We start from the raw sequence: 19,839 nt of genomic DNA on the forward strand, positions 1-19,839 counted from the left end.
CGTGTATATGGGTTAGGTATGCATACGCATAGCCAACAGTATAGTTTTACAAGGGGTCGCTCCACAGCCAATGCTGACATTAAATTAATTTCCGAGATTTTATATGCTTGGGAAAATTGTCATGATGCTATTGGTGTTGCGATTTATCAAAAGCTTTTGACTCTATCCATCATCTCTCCCACTCTTCTTAATAACAAGATAATAATCCTTTTTAATTTTGACTTTAGCATAGCAAAATGTTCCAGATGTCGGTATATATCTACTAAAAAATAAAAGTAAAATAACGCGAAATGAAGTTCGCGAGGGCAGCTAGGTATTATTAATAAGTTATTAATAACGCAAAAATACAAATAACAAAAATCGAAAACGAATTGGTTAGATTATGTACATTGCCATGCCAAGTCATGGTTTCACAGCCGATCTTCGTTAGACATCATCGTTACAAATGTCGCCTCATCGTAAACTTCTTAGCTGGCTAAACACAATCTATACATAGCTTGTGAACTTTAGCGATATTTTTCGATATTATCGGTCAAATTTACGTGCATATAAAACCGCTAAAACCTTTTTAGGTATGGCCCTCAGATTTCTATATCTGTTTCATGATCAGTTGGCAATCTAATAGGCAAGTTGGTGATCAGTCTCCTGTGCCTGACTCACGCCGTCGGCTTTTTGGGTCAAAGGCAAGTCGGTTTCCTCACGATGTTTTCCTTCATGGTTCGAACTAATGTTAAATGCGCACATATAAAGACAATCGTAGTTGGTGGACAGCTGGAGATCGAACCTATGGCCTCAGGGAAGAGACTCGCACGCCGTAGCCACTAGGCCAACGCTGCAATAGCAAATATAATAAAAAATAAGCTCAAAGTTGGCTTTATCTAAAAGCTTAATGTACATAAAATATCAAAACAAGATAATATTTTAATATCGTTAGAGAGTGTCAACTAATAACCAGTGATAAGATCGTCAACATCTTAACACAACGTTAAGATTAGAAGCCGTGTATCTTAGAGACTTTTTAGCTGTATGTAATTTATATTAAAGGAATATAATGACAAAACTTGATGATTCAGTTTCTTCCTGACCACAGTTTTTGAATATAGTTGAACCTAGTAAAGTAATAAGTTTGTTAATATCCGACTTTGAAATGCATTAATAAAATTCAATTTGCGTGATAGTGTGTGTAATGATCATATAAAAATATTATGATAAAACATTTCAATGTCTTTGCTTTTCTCCTTTGTTTTTTGTTCCTTTGTCGTTATATGGGTTATTTTCTTCATTGTACTGTCTCCTAAAGGCCTCCCTACCGTAACACAGTTTTCTGAACTAGTACGGAGAGAGGTCACCTGCTGCTACGATATTATGTTTTATACTAGTTTTCAATTTAAATAAAAATGAAATAACTTGTTCTTGTTGGAAGCTAATGACTGCTGGAACGATGCTTTCGACTTTTTTAGCTAAAATTCTATATTGTCTTTATATATGTATATAAAGAATTAAAGAAGATTTTTACTTAATGTATACAAATTCTTCTTGCCATGGTCACATTCGTAATAAAAATATTAAATTTTGGAGTATATAATTTTTACCTCAAATGTAATAAATGAATATTAAGCTCTTCATTTACCATTTATAAGTTTTCTTTGGTTAATATTTTTTTACGAGTTAACGGAAATAACAGTGATACAAATTACTAATTCCAATATTTTTATTTTGACTATACCAACTCCACATCTGTAATAGTAAAAATAAACGTAAATGATTTACAAAGTAAATTATGAGTCACTGTACCTGATAATGGAATTCCGAACGCGTCCCAGCAACATTAACTAATGTCCCATACAAAATGATAACAATTCCCTTTTGTTAGTTGACCAGCGACAACCGAATGAATAATACGTTTATCCTTAAATATGTCTAAAATAGTTTTTGTGTTTTTTGTGGTTATAGTGAATGTTGTATCCGGAAAGATTGTTAACAAGTGGAAATGCCCGGAAGTGCGCGCTGCTCCACACTTCGATTTGGCCCAAGTGAGTTAAGCAAGATAAAAACCTATTGATAACAATTAGATCAATAATATAGCTACTCTATTTGTGTGTGCATTAGCATCATAATGGAGAATAAAAAAAATCGAATCCTTGAACTTTGCAATCTTAGCGCTATTCTGTTTAGTTTAAGTTGAGACAAAATAAATCTTAATATAATAATAATTTAGAACCAACAAATACCAAATTTCAACAGGTAGAATGAATATTGGTCTTAGCCAACCCTAATTATGTGTACATTTTCTACGAAAAGTAAGAAAAAAAAAATATTCCAATAGTTTTGAAACTATTATTAAGGTCTAAAAATATACAGATACTAATTTATTTATTCACAAACATTTACACTATGCTTAGTAGGTAACTAAGCATTTTCTTAGTAGGTACTGTACTACTACTATACTACTAAGAAACTGCTTGAGAATAATGTCGACATTAATAATACTAAATACATTAGATACACAATATCGCTTCTGTAAACATACCATGAGAACTAATAAAGTAATAAAATATATTCTAATATAATTACTAACCCTAAGTAATTCCCAACTATCTCTACAAATAATATTTATTATTGAAGTATTACAAAGTTGTGTCGTTTATGGAAGTACCGTGCGTGGGCGCCGGACGTGGCGTTGATAACAGTTCCACACGCCAAATTCATATTAAATTCAATTGTTACGTACCTTACATAATAAACGTAAAGCAAATCATCGTTTCAATAATTATTATATATTATTAACGTTCATTGATCATAAAGGAATCCGGGATTGAAACCCCGGACTTTGAAGTTAAAATAATATAGGTTAGTGTTTATCTCGTAAACTTTCGGGGATTTTTACTCGTTATTCTTAAGTTCTTAGACTATGAAAACCAAGAAACTTTTTTAGTATTTACCTATTTAATTTATCACCTATTATATATCACTATTAAGACAGCATGGGAAACAAATTTAGGACTTTTAGGTACACATCGGTAGTTTACGGGCCTCCACTAAAGAGACTCTGGAAAAAAATGTTTCAATTTCCGACTTAGTGTTTAAACAAAAACAATTTTTTCTTTTGTTATAATTTATATGGTTATTAAATACTAAAATAATCTACTCGGCTACACTTGACTGGATAAAAAATATTCATTATATTTGGAAAATAATTTTGGGACAAGGGGCCTCCTTTGTTGCCCCAAAAAGACCTCTAAATTTCGCTCTACCCGTGTATCATTTAAAAGTGATTTTTTAGTGTTAAGGTCTAAACGAAACGATATCTAGACGACAACAGTTTGTCAAAGATTAATATGGATATCGGCAATCCTATTAACATTTTAGATGTGAGTGCTTGAGATCACTTTATTTCAAAATAATAATAATTTACTTAAAATATCAAAGATCCATTCTTATTCATTATTTGTAATAAAGGTTCGTTAAATCAAAGCTTGTGTTCCCTAGTGACAGTATCAAGTTCGTTTGATATTCGACGCTCAGTTTATAATTAGATCTTGTCGCTTATGAAAGCCTGAACATTGAACAAGCCTTCACTCACAATGCGTGATTGGTGAAGTATTTGATAATAAAAAAAGATTGATAGGCCAGACGGATTTCAGAATTTTTTTTAAAACTCTATTAGATTTGTATTTCTCTGATTTAAGCACTAGGTGTTATCTTAATTATCGACCTGATCAGAATTCAAAAAGAAAGCTTCAAAAATTTGAATACTAATTGGAAAAGTTTTGCGCATAGAAAACGTCTCCGAGAGTAAATCATTCATAGAAATTGCATAATGGATTTACATTGATGAAACAATCATTTAAAAACATAAATAAATCTCGACAAAGAATGAAAAGTTACATTTTTAATTAGAAGACTGAATTTTATCAAAGAACTAGCAAAAAATGACGAATAATGCATAATTTGTATAGAAATATAGCGATGTAAACTATCTATTATATGTTTTATATATTAAATTGTATGTGTTGTAAGATTATAAGCAATATAAAATTTATTATTGTATACATAAGTGCAGGGTATAAACTAAATCAGTAGCGATACAACCTTTTTAGGTGTGGCCCATAGATGTCTGTATCTGTTACATGATCATTTGTCATGGCGTGTAGGTGTAGTCACCTGCTGATGCATTATGTGCCTGACACACGCTGACTTATTGGGTCTAAGGCAAGCCGGTTTCCTCCCGATGTTTTCTTTCACCGTAAGAGCGAGTGTTAAATGCTCACACAGATAGGAAGTCCATTGGTGCACGGCTGAAGATTGAATCTACGACCTCCAGGATGAGAGACGCACGCTTAAGCCACTAGGCTGACACTTAGAAGCTATCTAAATGTTATTCTTTTAGATATAAAGTATCTTTGAACCGAATCGAACCATACTGGTCTAACTAACGTGCCCAATTCATCTTTGATTTTAGTTTTAACGTGAACAGTAGCCACCATTTCTATATAAAGTATACCCGAGATTAAGGACACGTGGTCAAAGTTTATTGGAATAGTAACGTGTAACGGTTGAGAACATTAGCTAACACATAACTCAAAGGAAACATGTTTCGCTGATTGGTTTTTAATGAGGTGCCATTTTTAACTCGGCTATAGAAAGAATATGTTTAATATGAATGATGATATGTTAAATGTGAGAAAACTAATTAATAATTCACAGACAATATGGACGCAACTCAAATGGTGTATTAAAAACAGCTGTTATGTATACTGTAATAATCAGGAATTATTCGGTAGCAAATTTCTAATACTTTTTATGTTCTTATTTAAAGACACTATAAAAAATTATATAACATTTGCATGCCTATGGCTGATTATGCGGATATTTGTAATTGATCGATCTAACCTATCTTAGCAAATAAACGATTATTATTATAATTATAATTAGGTTGTGGTATACCTTGTAAGAAGATTGCACGAGCGGTCTTATTGAGCAAAAAAATGTAACTTTCTGTAATGACTACTAAAAAATATTGCCTAATATTTATAACACTGAACTGCTGTTACACTGAATTATAAATAACAATAGAAAAGTAACAAAAATAGATTTATTGAAATAGCAAAAAGTAGGTCCTGAACTGAAATCTCAAAATGTTTTATTTCAATCCGATACTACAGCGATATATATAGATACGATACCTACAGCATAATTATCCTCAAATCAATATACTAGATTTCTATTACCTATCAGTTAACGCTCAACGACACGGATAATATCATTATTAAATACGTAATCAACCATAAAATAGAAAGTGAGTAATATTGTATAATGTATGCAAATATCTACATTGAGATGTCAGTTTGTATCCATTGTTATGGTAACCAGTTATGATTAAGCTACTGTTATTGTTTGAGGATTAGAGAGATCGCAAAATGTTTGCCATTGAAACTGACAGTATTCAAATAGAAAATCTACAGACGGCTTAAGTGATAGTATACGGTCGTGGGAGGTGTGCGAATAGAATTGTCTAAAATAATAAAAGACAATGTATAGTAATTAGACTAGACGTATATAAGATTATATACTGTTTGAAGGTACCCCATGGGAATAGGGCCGACCCTAAGCAAGTTGTGAGTGTCTTTTTCATTGATATTTGTTTCATTGTTAGCTTTACCTTAAATAATGAACAGCATACAACAAGCGTTTTCAAAAAATAAACTTATGATTTGTGTTGCGATCGGTAATCGAACCCCCAGGCTTCTCGGTACCTATATGAACGAAATATAATTACGAATGAATATAGATCAGAAACTTTTAAACATATTATTTTAAAAGTAACATATAAGATTTCAGCGATCTTTTTACCTAACCCAGATTGGTTGATATAGGTAAATATTTTATAAATGTGACGCCTGAATTTGTAGAATTAGCAAATTACCGCCAAACTCCGCTTCACCCTTATAAGAGGCTAAAAAGTGATGAAATTATCAATTCAAATAAACTATATTGTACAGAAGATCAACTTTTTTTTTATATAGATGCTGGGAGATTGGTTCGTTGTGGAATACTATGCCAGTGCTGAAGAAGCATTATCCTACAGTTGCATGAGAGCTGTCTTTACCGAGGATGATCATGTACAAGCTGAAGGTATGTTTGAATTAATTATCCAAAAAGCTTAAAGAATAACGTCTATTTCAGTGTGTTTAGTAAAGTAAATAATCAAAGAAAAAAACGAGTATATATTATATTTCCTCTCAAGTTATTTAATTCATTTGTTTAATTAAAGCACAATTTTAAAGATTTAAATACCATAAAAGTATCTATAAGAAGTGTATCATTAATTTACTAAGAGTAAAAGTTCTGATATTACAAGTTTCAACTTCGCTGTGATAGATGGCGTTAATTGAGCAGAAGTTTAATAGGTTTCAATTCTAATATCAAATTGATCTCTTGAAACATAAAGTTACCGTTTGATCATAATTCTGTCAAGAAAATAAATTTCGTTTACCAATGATAATCTGTATTAGATAATAATACTTACAATGCAAAATTCATGGAACATATTGCAAACTTTAAAACATGCACCATTTTCGCTCTTTACAATCGATGCGAGGAACCGCTTTATTTTATTTACTAACTTAAGATATTGATCCACGAATGTCCATATCGAACAACAAATAATGATTTTGCGTTGATAATGAATAATAATGAAACAAGTAACTGTTTACATTATAATATCAACACCCTGCTAATTTCGTTAGTATAGTAATTTTAACGAATTTATATATTATATATCCGACTCAGCCACACTTCACTCACTTCAGCCTCAATTGTTTCATACTGTTAACTGTACCAAAACAAAATGTTCCAGTTAATTTTATAAAATTTGCATCTTTGTTGGTAATAATTTAACATTCAATTCAAGACGGAACGATAGAATGGACCCCCGCTGTGACGATGAACTTTACCTACCGGTATGCTGACGATCCTATTGGCGAGAATTTGTATGGAAATATCACTTGGAGGGTTGACCTGAATGAACCCGCACATTGGACTCATTCTGAACGAACCTGTGAGTATTGCTTGGAGATTTGAACACAATAGTTTATTTTTTTATGAGATAACTGGGTCAATTGCTGGTATAATTTATAAGGCGTATATTTTAACGGATTTTTCCAGCTCTCTGCTATTAACTACTAGACTTGTAAAAGAAAATCGTCAGTCAACAAAATCAGTAACCCAGTAACGTTTGTCTAAGGATTTTTTTTATTTTTTTTACAATATAAAAATAATACCGTACATAATTAACTACTAACCAATTTTATAACTATAAAAATACAAAAACATCTTACATACGTCTCTCAGTCTTCACAAAACTGTCGCAAATACATCCAATATAATTTCTGGTGCCGAACCAAGGAAGCGGTTGTAAAACCATATACAGGATTGGTGGCTGCTGGATGAGGACAGCTTGTGAGCTCCACTCAGATAAGAGGGTCGCGAGATATTTAATACATTTCAGGCAGTTTGATCAATGTTATAGGTGCCGAAATGTACCTATGCGTCATTTAGTTATTTATGATGATTAGTTTCTTTTACGAATTCCCTTTGATAAAGCCAGAAAATAAAATATGCATATTTTATTTATATTAATATAATAAACAACTTGTGGTATCAAACATATGTTACGTTTAACATTTTATTAGTAACGTTTTTTAACATTCATGTAATATTTAAAAGACAATACTATTCGTATGTCAGAGCAATGTCGTTACTGTCACAGAGCTTATATATTATCAACATCAAAGTCAAATGAGTTAAAAATACTTGTGGTTTTTTTGATTTGATAATATTATCTAGATCTGTGAATTTACGACTAATCAATGATTGGTAGTAATAGTAATTTCATAATAAAACACATGAGACAGTCAACATTAATGTAATCATTTGACAATCGTTCCCTACCCGCCATTATTTAGGTGCTTTCTGACCTTTAAACGATTTTTTCTCTGATTTGGTCATATATAAATATTGAACACTTGATTTCAGATGATGGTATTTACAACACATACGTACTAGACACGGAATATAAGACCTGGGCTCTCCTACTGCATTGTGCCGAGCAAAGAGAAGGAACTCGGTATTTGACTGCATTTGTTTTGTCCAGAACTACGGGACTGCCGAAAAATGTCATGGCATACTTGAGGGATAAGCTGCCGAGGTAAGTTATTTTTATGTTTTGATTATATTCGATCAAGGTATAGTACAAAACAAACTTTTTTGTATTTAAATAATTTTTCTCAAATTTTGTACGGAGTCAGATATTTAGGCTTGTTTCTTAATTAGTAATACTTTAATTATCTAGACTCTACAATAAATTATACTGGATAATTGGCAAACAATGACTATTAGCCATGCTAAGGTACTAAATTCCTAATCATCTACATGACTTTGTTGCACAATTAAAATGTTGCTGAAATGTGTCTGCCTATGTACTAAACACTTGACTTTAGGGTCTTCAAGCATTTGATAAATTTACTGATAAAATCTACCATAGAGCTGGTCTGAAGCCCTCAGCTAATGTAAACCCTAATTATTTCAGATACGATGTCGATATTAACTACGTATTTCCTATACCGCATAAAGATTGTTCCGACAAGCCAGCGAGACCTGATGATTCACCTGTTCTCGTGGAAGTTGGAAGCAAAGTACCTTTAAGACCTAATGTCAGCTACAAGATCTCTTTTGGAAATTAGTGAAATAAGTTATTTCATATACAGATATCTCTACCGCCCAGTCAGTACATTAAAACAAATGAACAACATTACAAATATGAAAATCTTTGAAATGTGTAGGTGTTATTTGTATGTGCTTAGTAATTTATTATACTCCTGTTTATAATTTGATGTTCCAAACCAATTTTTATGTTCTCCGAAAAGCAGATTACAGACATGATTTTACTTTAATTGAACCAAGTGCGTGACCTACCTAACTGTCTAATTAGTTCAAGGAAACCTTTTAACATAGTAATGATAGAATTTCGTACATTGGAATCATACTAATTTTTTTATACGAAAATGTAAAACGATTATACACAAATGTAAATCAAATTTGATGTTATTTTATGATTTATATTATAACTATCGAGAATATGATAATATTATGTTTTGTTAGATTATAAGTTAGCGTATCCGGTAACTAATTTAAAACTATTTAGGACCGCAGCTGTTCATATACAGTAACCGATATTATATTGTTTTCACAAAATAAAATTGTCATAATATATTGTGTTTTATTATCCATTTATGTTTCAATTACATTAAGAACGTTACAATTATGATTCTGTTACACATACTTAGTCTTCTTTTAATTTTCTAATGATGACTATAGTAGACTATATATATTATACTCAGAATACCTATATATTAAGGTTTACATAATTGACACCTATTAAACTGCTGGACCGATTTGTACGATATTTTTGTATGCGATTGCGTTCTGCCTGGATTCACAAATCGTCCCGGCAGATGGCGCTGCAGGTTCAAGGTTATTCATCTATACAGAAAATAAACTTGGGAAATAAATAAATCTTCTGTGCATGTGTTCGTAATTAAACTCCTAGACGGCTGGGTGGATTTGGTTGTGTATTCAAGTGGAGTCAAGAATGCTTGACATTATATTTTGTTTGTGTGACGTGTGTACAGAAAATCACTTGTCGGTTTCACTAGTATAAATATAATTCTTGAAAATCTATTTTTATACAAATTCTTTAAATTTAAAATGGTCGCCATTTCTAGAAACATACAAAAATACATATGTTTATTAATTAGAATATGCCCTACGCTGTTTAATAAAAAGTAATAATGAGTATGACGCACGATCTTTTTAAAACATTTATATTAGAAATCTTTCAGGTTTATACAAATTGTAGGTATTTATTCAAAAAGCTCAAGTCAATTTAAAAATGTTCTTCAATGTTGACTACTGCGTCAACGTCTACAAATCTTAGGCCCCTGAGATGTTCCATTACCCACGGAATTAAAAATCACTACGAACTAGGTCCGGTGAATATGGAGTGACGATCAATTCAAAGCCAGCTTCTTGAATGATAAGGTATCGCATTATTACTATTTATTTAATAATCCTCAGATATTAAATTGGAGAACATTAAAGTACTTGTAGATTAGTATCAAGTTTATCTCGAGCGAATGAAAACGAACTGAGTTTCGAACAATGATTAATAATTAGGATTCTGTAGTTGTTATTCTATACAAAGACAATAAGCACGCACCTCAGTATGAACACGTATTATGACATTCATACTTGACCGTGTCTAAAATATATTGAAATTATCTTTAAACTGTTCTACTAACAAGTATTAAAACGAATTTGTTTCGGCAGAGTATGATGATTTTGCAGATGTGGCATTCCCAACTGTTTTTCATTTATGGTCGGGATAGATATATTAAATATCTCCTTGTAAGAGAAATCTATATATCTCCTTATGAGACATGCAACATTGTTAATAAAACACTAGTTACACAATACAATAGAACAATATATTAGGAGGGCTAAACATTTCGTAGGCTAACATAAAAGAAATTTTTTTGAAGTGAAATTTCTTTATCGGCGTTGTAAAAAAAATCACCGTCACATTTTTCGGTTGCGCGTCACATTATTCCGTTACGCATCAAATTTTTCCGTTACGCGCCGACTTTTTCTTGACTCGACCGCGGACCGCGCGAAGAGATTCGAATCCATTAATAACAAAAATATATAATAACGATAACAATGATGGTAATAATTCTATTACAATTAATGAAATTCTGTAATAATCTTAGTAGTAATAAGGTAAAATGAAATAATTGTATTACTTGTCTTCATGTCTATGATAATAAAAGCCTTTTATTAAACTTTATCTAACCAATTTCTGCAAAGTTGGATATAGGAGATCAATTTTTCGAAAAATAAGGTTATAAATCAGTTTCCCTTCTTTCGTGTGTACACTAGTACACGCACACATTTTTTTAGCTTGATTATTGAATATGTTCGAGAGCGATACAACGATTATAGCGGTCATAAATTTTTTCGTACGGTTTGTCTATAGCCTCAAACTAGGCTGAGATTACCTCTTCATCTGCGCAAAATTTATCTGAGAACATGTTACTACACCTATACATATATATAGAATCCGTGAAAAGTCGTGGTTATGTATTGCAATACAGACATATTTTTAGTTTGTTCAAATTTAATCATCAAACATTTGTTTACAAATGATTATAAATCTCCTAGATTCATAACGTTATTTATAAAATTATTTTTAACGACAATATTTATACTGTCTTCGTGCCGTATTGTAGGGCCGAAAGTTCCGGGTTTTATAAAAAAATAAATCAGTAAAGTTTTCGAGATAGTAAAAGTTTATCCCCCTTGATTAAAAATAAAATAATAATAATGGAAAAAATAACGTGCTCCAAAGTTAATCGTAGGATCTAAAATGGAAACTACATAAGTTTCAATTCAAAGTTTAGGCAAAGTAAATTATTATTTTTGTCAGAATGACATATTTTTTAATCTTTGACAAAGCATATATTTCTGTATTTCAGACGTATTGCGCAAACGCTTGTTATATATGTAGGGAAACTGTTGGAAAAGTTTTCGTGAAAACCTCGAGAACCATGGGCGAGGTTCGGACGTGCGTGATCTTATTATTTGTTCTACTGCATGTTATTCATGCACAAGTAAGTATTATTTTTTATTTAGTGTAGAAAACAAACTACTATAATCTAAGAAGATTCTACTGGTAAGCCTTATTCATAATTGAACTGTACCGAGTTTTTATTTATTTTTTAAGTGAAGCTTAGTAATTTTAATTTTACCATTGACTTCTGGGTTGTCTTGAAGAAGCGGAAGCAGCAGGACCGTTCTTTGAACAATGCATGTATTACTTTTATTTTCAAATGTCTGTGATTTAAATAAAGTTTTTATTATAACTACTTAAGTTGTCCTCAGGAAATTAAAGTTTATTAAATTAATTGTAGGCAGGAGTTCAAGTAAAAACATATTCTATGCAAAGACATTGATAATGTGGTTCTTTTGACAGCTTCTGTCACCATATTCGATAATGTTCAAGAATACTTTCTAATACAATATATCAAAAAACAACTTTAACGGCGAACACAGAGAAACAGCTTCTCGCATCAGTTCAGTATGGTAAAAACATATATAAATACCATCTCCATGGCTTTGAAGCTACGCACATGATAAATCCGGAGGCCTTGGTTTCGATTCGTAGCGAAATAATTATTGTTTTGAGCTGGTAGGGACAAAAGTTTAAGCACCTCGTTTTTTAATATAACCCAGAAGAAGAAGAGAAGAAGAAGAAGAATTAGAAACGTATGCGATGGAGGTATTAGGGATTAAGAAACAAATTATTTGACATAAGAAAATAATGTAGTCGAGAATTTATTAGGATGTATAACAACGGTATAAGTAAAAAATATACAGTAAAATGAACACTTCTTAAATGTAGCTTAAATTATACCCATATAGTTCAGGATTTTTAAATCCATCCATTCGTTCGATCCTTGTATTAAGATAAGAGCGTGCATCTGAAGTAAGATCGAGATCTAAAATGAGCAGAAATTATTATAATATTATTATGTGAAAGGAATAAGCCAAATTCAACTTTCGCGAATTTCGCGAATTGGATAATTAATAAAAGTAATACGAACATTATATTAGGCTAAAAACCACAAAACCTTAAGGGTACAAACATTTTATATTTTAAAGTTTAGTTATATAAATATACATACTCGTACAATATTTTTGCTTTTAACCATAATTAATCAGAGCTGTTAGATGATAGGTGAAAAGTGTTTTGTTAAAATTTATACTTAGACCTTTAGACCTTTAAAGCACTGTGTTAAAACAATTATTTTTGCAGTCATATTTCGATTCGTTCATATGTGACTTTTTGTGCGGAGACGATGATAGCTCCGGCTTCTGTGAAGATTGTTCCTCAGAAGAATCCTCCGAATCCACATCAACCAAGAAACCTACAAGTTCCGGGCCTATAACTCCCACGCAAAATATTAGTATAAAAATACGTAAGTAGCACATCGATCGTACTTAGAACAGAGTTCTTAAGAACTGTCAATTCCTCTTTACCTCTTCAACAGTGTAGATTCTTATGAAGCAAACATTTTGAATACTTACGCTGCAGGCGCAGTGATCCAAGTGACTCTTGAACCCCGAAACTGGAACTGGAACAATTTTTTTGATGTTATTTACCCTGTCAAGGGAATAGGGGTTGATGACGTGTAGGGCTAATGCGAGCCAGGTTACGGTACTTAACAGTTAACATGACTCATCACTCTAAGAATTACTACGCTTACAGATAATTACTTTTACTTGGAGTGTTTACTAGCTCTTGGTCTATACCGAACGCTACCTTTGGCGATTATGCACTACCGCTGGTCAGGACACTTGGAGGAAGAAAAAATAGTTTAGAGAGTTCTTTATTATTAAGAGAGTAGTAAGTTTGAGATAGAGAGAAAGAGAGAGAGAGTGAGGATAAGGACAGCGTTATAGAATTTTTGCGTATCATAATAAACAACTTAATTGCTTTTAATATTTTGACATTTGACATAGCTAATTGTGAAGTTCTTTGTCATCCATCTTATGCTCCACTGTATTGTCTTGTTATCAGGCGTTTGAGACAAAATTACTTTACGACTAGCGTGATCCACCACCGCCAAGGGAATTTATATGAGAAAGACATATTTTGTTCATATTTTGTCAGGTGACCATTTCCATACGAACTTGTTTGGTTGTAGCCGGTCTCGCCCAGGCCATATAAAAAAAATATATTAACACATCAAATATCACAGATACCTACATAATTTTACTCAAAACGTTTCTTTTTTATATTGCAACTGCAAGTTTAATCTCGTTGTTCTGATTAATTTGTTAACTAAAGTCCGATATAATCATTTCTTTTAGTTTCATTAAGATCTGAAAGAAATAAAAATATTAAAAAAAAACATATTAAGATTATTCTACGTTACGTCTTATACTATACTAATATAACAGAAACTGCGTTTATACTGCTTTAAAGAAACAATCACTATTTATTTACACTATTATATTTGAATTTACAGCCGCATCTCAAGGAACAGTTTTAGACATTTTGAACTGGAACGGTCTATGGTCAGTAAGCGTAGATGCCCAGAGTAAACCATCAGCCTCTTCACCTCCCCCTGGAGAAGCTTCCACGACCCCAAAGTCCACTGCTGCATCAGAATCTACCACTGGAGCATCTACAACTGCTGCGGCTAGACGATAGATATCGAATCTGAATGTTTAAAATTTATTATTGTATAATTAATATGGAAAAAGGTGCAATATTTCTTGTACATTACGTACAGTTAGTTAGTCATTTGGTAGGTTAAAGCTGTAGTAGGTTTATATCATGGTATATAGTCATATAATTAAATATTTTATCATAATAAAATATTATTTTCGAAACAATTCGACTTAAAGTCCTTCAAGGAAAAGGTGAACTATTTTGTAAAAAGGCTGACACTCGTAAGCCCTTTGGCATTGAGAGTGTCTATCGGTGGTATCACTGAACATCAGGTGAGCCCACTGTTCTATAAAAAAATCAATACTCTGATACTATTTGCTACAAACTTTATTGTAGGCACTACGGATATTGTCGCTCAAAGGATTTTCTAATAAAATAATGACCTAATGGAAATTAAAAATGTAAAATTAAATAGCTTGTACTTGTAAATGTTAACGTTGACAGACATAAATCAAAATTTATTAAGCACTATATAAGTGGTGCTAATCTACTCAAGGTAGACTAAAGCTACCCGGCAAATTTAAATTTGACTAAATGGCAACAACTCGAGATGTTGTTGTCATTTACAGGCGATTTGGGTAGTTGTGTTAGCGTGGTTATCTATGAAAAATTATTATGTCATAAATATTTTAAAAAAAAATTGGTTTCTTCATCAAGAGTTTAGAAATCAAAAAACGGGCGTTGGAGATATTACGAATAATATTGAAAGTAACAAAATTGTACCCAATATTATAGACATATATACTTAATCATTACGGAAGTGAAACTTCTTTATCGGCCTTGAAAAAAAATTTACCGTCCCATTTTTCTGTTAAACGCCATCATTTCTTTTCCCTACCACGATTCGAAGAGATCGGAAGCCATTAATAACAAAATATATAATAATTATATTACAATAAATAAAATTCTGTAATAATCTTAGCAGTAATAAGGTAAAATGAACTTTATCCAATTTAACTTTATTTAACCAATTTCTCTAAAGGTGCATATCGGTAGGTAGGTATATATACCTACCTATATAGATAGGTATATGGTAGATCATTTATCGAAAAATAAGGTCATAAAGAAGTTTCACTTCTTACGTGTGTACACTAGTACACGCACACATTTTTTATTATTAATACCAAACAATATGGTTGTGCCATTAAGCTTATTATTTTATTATCTGTAATAAAATGGTTGTTATCACTAAGATTTTAACAATTTTAAATGAGTTTGTTGAATTACTATATTTATTATAATTGTTACACTTATAGTATTAACATTTAATTTTAAGGAGTAAGATACGTATTCTATTATAAGATAATACAATTGATTTATTCTTTTTATTTATATTGTATGGTGATAATTATGCTTCGAAATTTATATTAAAGTAACTTAACAAAACCAACTTCAAATATCACTGAAAGGACTTATATTTGAAATACTTACCCCTTAGAAATTCATGGATAACAGATGAACAGAAAAATAAATGAACTGTTTTTATTAAGTTTAGACTACTACGTAAAATATAGATCAAATATAATCTCAATATGACGTTTAGTTTTCAAGATATATACTCAAAACTTATTTAATTCCAACACATTACACACATTTTTTTCCCTCCGGTGTGACTCGCTTGTGGTGGAGGGTTATGTGGAATCAACCATACGTATTATAAAGAATATGATAATTATAAGGTATCTTATATATTAATTTTCCATTCATCATAATTATTTAGTCCCTAAAATATAATAAAACGTCAAATGTTGCATAGTTTACAATGAAATCCTACTAATAAGCATCAAATGTTATTAATTGTGATTGTATATAATAATGTATTCCTTTTCTGTTAAACTGTTGTAGGATACATCTAATACTACAAGTTATATTTTTCAGGTGTATATGTGAATAAAACGAATTAATTATAAGTATACAATGTAATAAATTAAACTCACCGTCACTCTATTTTACACTAGTCTGGCCATAAATACTTTTACATATAAAGTTTTCTTTTTTTCAACTTTTTAATTATTTTGAATTTGAATTTAGAAATTGTACTCTATGATTCATATTATTTGATTAGGCTTCCAATTCTTCTATAGGTATACTCTCTGCTTTATTAATAGATAAAATGGGTCGTCCAAATCTTCTTCTATTCTCACTTATCGGATGCAGCATCTTCATATATATATTCATCGGCATATCTATATATATATACGTAATGGGACTATTCTTTGCTAAACATGTTGAGATAGGATCGATTAAAGTTTACGGTTATATTACATTTGCAGCTCTTACCACATTACTACGCCACATAAAGTATGTTATTCAAAGTTGTGAAATGTGTATTTTTATTTTATTTAGTAACACTTCGTTACATTACAATATAAAAAAATTGAACATAAATCAAAAGCAGGGCCACTGGCGGCCTTATCGCTTTCGAGCGATCTCTTCCAGGCAACCACTGTGAGTAAAGGAAAAAAATGTATTAAATAACATAAGATAGGCAAGAAGTGCAAAAATTCATGTTATTCACAGTTATTAAGACAAAACTAAATAGGAACAAAAAAACAAACTAAACTAAAAAGATACAATAAAAAGTAAAAAGATAGATAAATCACGATAATTTAAGATAAGTCTCACGTCAGTTAGTAGGTGGTAAGAAAGATAGGGATACGATGTGGACAGGTAATGTTTGTACAGAAGAAATTTAAAGGAAGAAAGAAGGAGCTAAGCGAATAGGGACGGGAAGTCAATTCCATAGCCTAACTGCAGAGACCTTAAAGGAATCGTCAAGAAAGAGGAGTTATGAGATGGGATTTCAAGGGTATAGTTTTCGGAAGAGCGTAAGCTATAGTTATAGGCTCCCTAAATTTGAAACCATTTTTGAGATAGCAAATGTTGTAAAACGTCTCAGCAACACACTTAAAAAATATACCGTAAATTTTTGCCTCGAAAAACTCGGTGTGGTAGCAATAATTCTCAGGACCATTACGATAGTGGGGTAAACTTCAGTTAATTTTTTTTTCTATTATGTATTTTAGCATAAAGATAATGCCATCGTTTCCTTCATACACACGGATGAACATATTCAGTTCTTCGTACAATACATGTCCATCAATATCGCATGATTCTCCTACTGTCATAGATATTTGCAAGTCGCTGTATTGCTTCAAAAGTTCACTATCACAAAAAAATTCTTTTATTTTGTTTATATTACACATGAAACCAAATATGCTCTTATGATGTTTAGGAGCCTCAAACCTAGGATGGCAGCTTTAGTTCACATTGTCGACATTGACATAAATCGGTTTATTTTGAAAATTACTTCCGCATTCAATTCATGAGAAGGGAACAAGGGGAAGATGAAGTCCCCTTAATAATCAAAATGTAGGTTTTTACGTCGTCTTCTGACTTATTTGAACTGTCAATATCATTTTCCTCGGCTATTTCTCTCACTGTTAGAAGAGATGATTGAAAAGATTCTCTCGATAATTAACGAGCCAATTGGTGAATGCGTCAAGGTGTTGTATAGCTTGTTGCAAGTTGATAAAGTTTATATCTCATGTTAATAAAGTTATAGCAAGTTGATAAATACTTTTGTAGTTACATATAATTTGATCGTATCTCGAGTACTGATTTGAGAGCGTTAAAAGGTTTGAAAGACATACTTATATGACAAATCTCGAAACTAGATTTATTAACAACTTGAGACTATAGATTTAATCATAGTCATAATTATAATAAACTCTTTGATGTGAGCTACTCAAGAGTTACAAATTGAAGCTTGTACTTGGTCCAGTCTATGATTAACTAAGGGAGAAGTTTTACAAGTTCTAAATGAGTAAGATAGGAGTTGTATGGGGCTTGTAGGCAAGCAATAGAAACAATATAAAATAATTCTGTACATTAAATGAAAAAAATATATATATATATCATATTGTGTTTAATTAAATGGGTGAGGTCATGTTTATTTATTTCTTTATTTTATAACTCTACTTTTATAATTCATGTTAGTTGAATTATATATAACAAAAAACAAATATACTTAATATATAGCCAAAGATAGAATACATATTAGACAAGGTATAAACATTTACGAAAGTTAAAATCCAATGAAAATTATTAAATACTTAAACTATGTAATACCGTATTCAGCTTTGTTGTGTGATGGTCTGAAAGTGAGGGTTTGTACGTGAGGGTGTGTGTGAGGTGTGCTCATGATGCAGGTTATTTAGCAATGGATATTCCTACTCCTTTATAGCTTATTATTCCGCGATAGCTCAAAGAAGTCGAGGCTTAAGTGATGGATGGGCCGCGCGATACGAAACTGAGTTTTTGTTGAAAGAGTGTGTTGAGTTTGAAAATAGAAATGAATTATACGTTCCGACTTCCTTCACATTAACGACATATAAAAAAGGTAAAACAATCGTATTCTAATATCGCATGTAATGAAACATTAACTTAGTGCATGTGACTCACAACCGTTTTCACTTTTGATGTGCAGTTTGAAATTCATTAATAATTTATTATGAACGTTCTTGCACATGCCGTATAAATTTCGATAAAAAAAACAAAATATGAAGAAGGTAAAATGTTCGTCACTATATTTAGTTTAATCTTCGACGAATTTTAAAATCACATGGCTCAATTACAATCTATTTTACATTTTAATTTATTTATATTAACCTTGATCATGACGATCAAGGTTTGCACGATAGGTTCAATTATTTTTCTATTTGACTTCGTGAGATACAGCGAAATTGTAACGACTAGTACTGTCAGTCATTGTATTTTAAACGTGAGAAATGAAATGTGTGAATTTAAAAGAACTTTTTTAAACCAACTTGAATTGATTAATTGAGTTGCAAGATTATGTGACTCTGCCGTAGTAAATATTTATGTATGGAAAAGTGTTTTAAAAGTATGTATACTATTTAATCCTTATCGATAATTATATACAACTATTAATTTACTTCGTAGTTGATAACTATGACATACCTATAAAAATCACCAATCATATAGAGATTATAAACATCACCAGTCATTGTATGAAATATATAATCTTAATTCGTTTTGTCCATTACATTAATGTAATGATAAATACGTATTTGCCTATCCGATTAGTCTGACCTTTTTATCACCTATATTACGTAATTAAGAATTTCATAAATTCAGATAAACGTGTTTTTATACGCTCGAATGCCCAATTTTTGAAATAAATTATAACATTTGTAAACTCGATTTTCATTCCTTAATAATTTTAATAAGAATTAGTAACATATACGTATTCGTTTAGTATGAACCACCCGGGAGGAATGTCCTATATATCTAAATTTTCTTTTCTGTATTAGATGAAATCTTTAGAAAGAATACAACGGTTTCAGAACATGGTTCTTCGGGACATTGTCAATGCACATTAAAAATGAAAGTATCCACAAGGATCTTAATGTAGATACAGTCCTCAATACGGCGAAACGGTTTGCCTTAGCTCACTTAAA

The 19,839-nt window shown here is 31.2% G+C and overlaps 2 protein-coding genes across 2 annotated transcripts; both read left to right on the plus strand.

The window, feature by feature from the left end:
* The first annotated feature begins 1,854 nt into the window (after positions 1-1,854).
* Positions 1,855-9,271, plus strand: LOC123712302. Its single transcript, XM_045665325.1, has 5 exons — positions 1,855-2,033; positions 6,027-6,135; positions 6,914-7,060; positions 8,038-8,209; positions 8,591-9,271. The coding sequence occupies exons 1-5, from the start codon at positions 1,917-1,919 to the stop codon at positions 8,742-8,744; spliced, it is 699 nt and encodes a 232-aa protein (XP_045521281.1). The 5' UTR covers positions 1,855-1,916; the 3' UTR covers positions 8,745-9,271.
* A 2,343-nt stretch (positions 9,272-11,614) lies between these two features.
* Positions 11,615-14,768, plus strand: LOC123712303. The gene is made up of 3 exons (XM_045665326.1): positions 11,615-11,729; positions 12,935-13,097; positions 14,151-14,768. Exons 1-3 carry the CDS (start codon positions 11,667-11,669, stop codon positions 14,333-14,335), a joined length of 411 nt encoding a protein of 136 aa, XP_045521282.1. The 5' UTR covers positions 11,615-11,666; the 3' UTR covers positions 14,336-14,768.
* Positions 14,769-19,839: the final 5,071 nt, after the last annotated feature.

Source organism: Pieris brassicae, chromosome 7, assembly GCF_905147105.1.
Source record: "Pieris brassicae chromosome 7, ilPieBrab1.1, whole genome shotgun sequence".
NCBI classification, from domain to species: Eukaryota; Metazoa; Arthropoda; class Insecta; order Lepidoptera; family Pieridae; genus Pieris; species Pieris brassicae.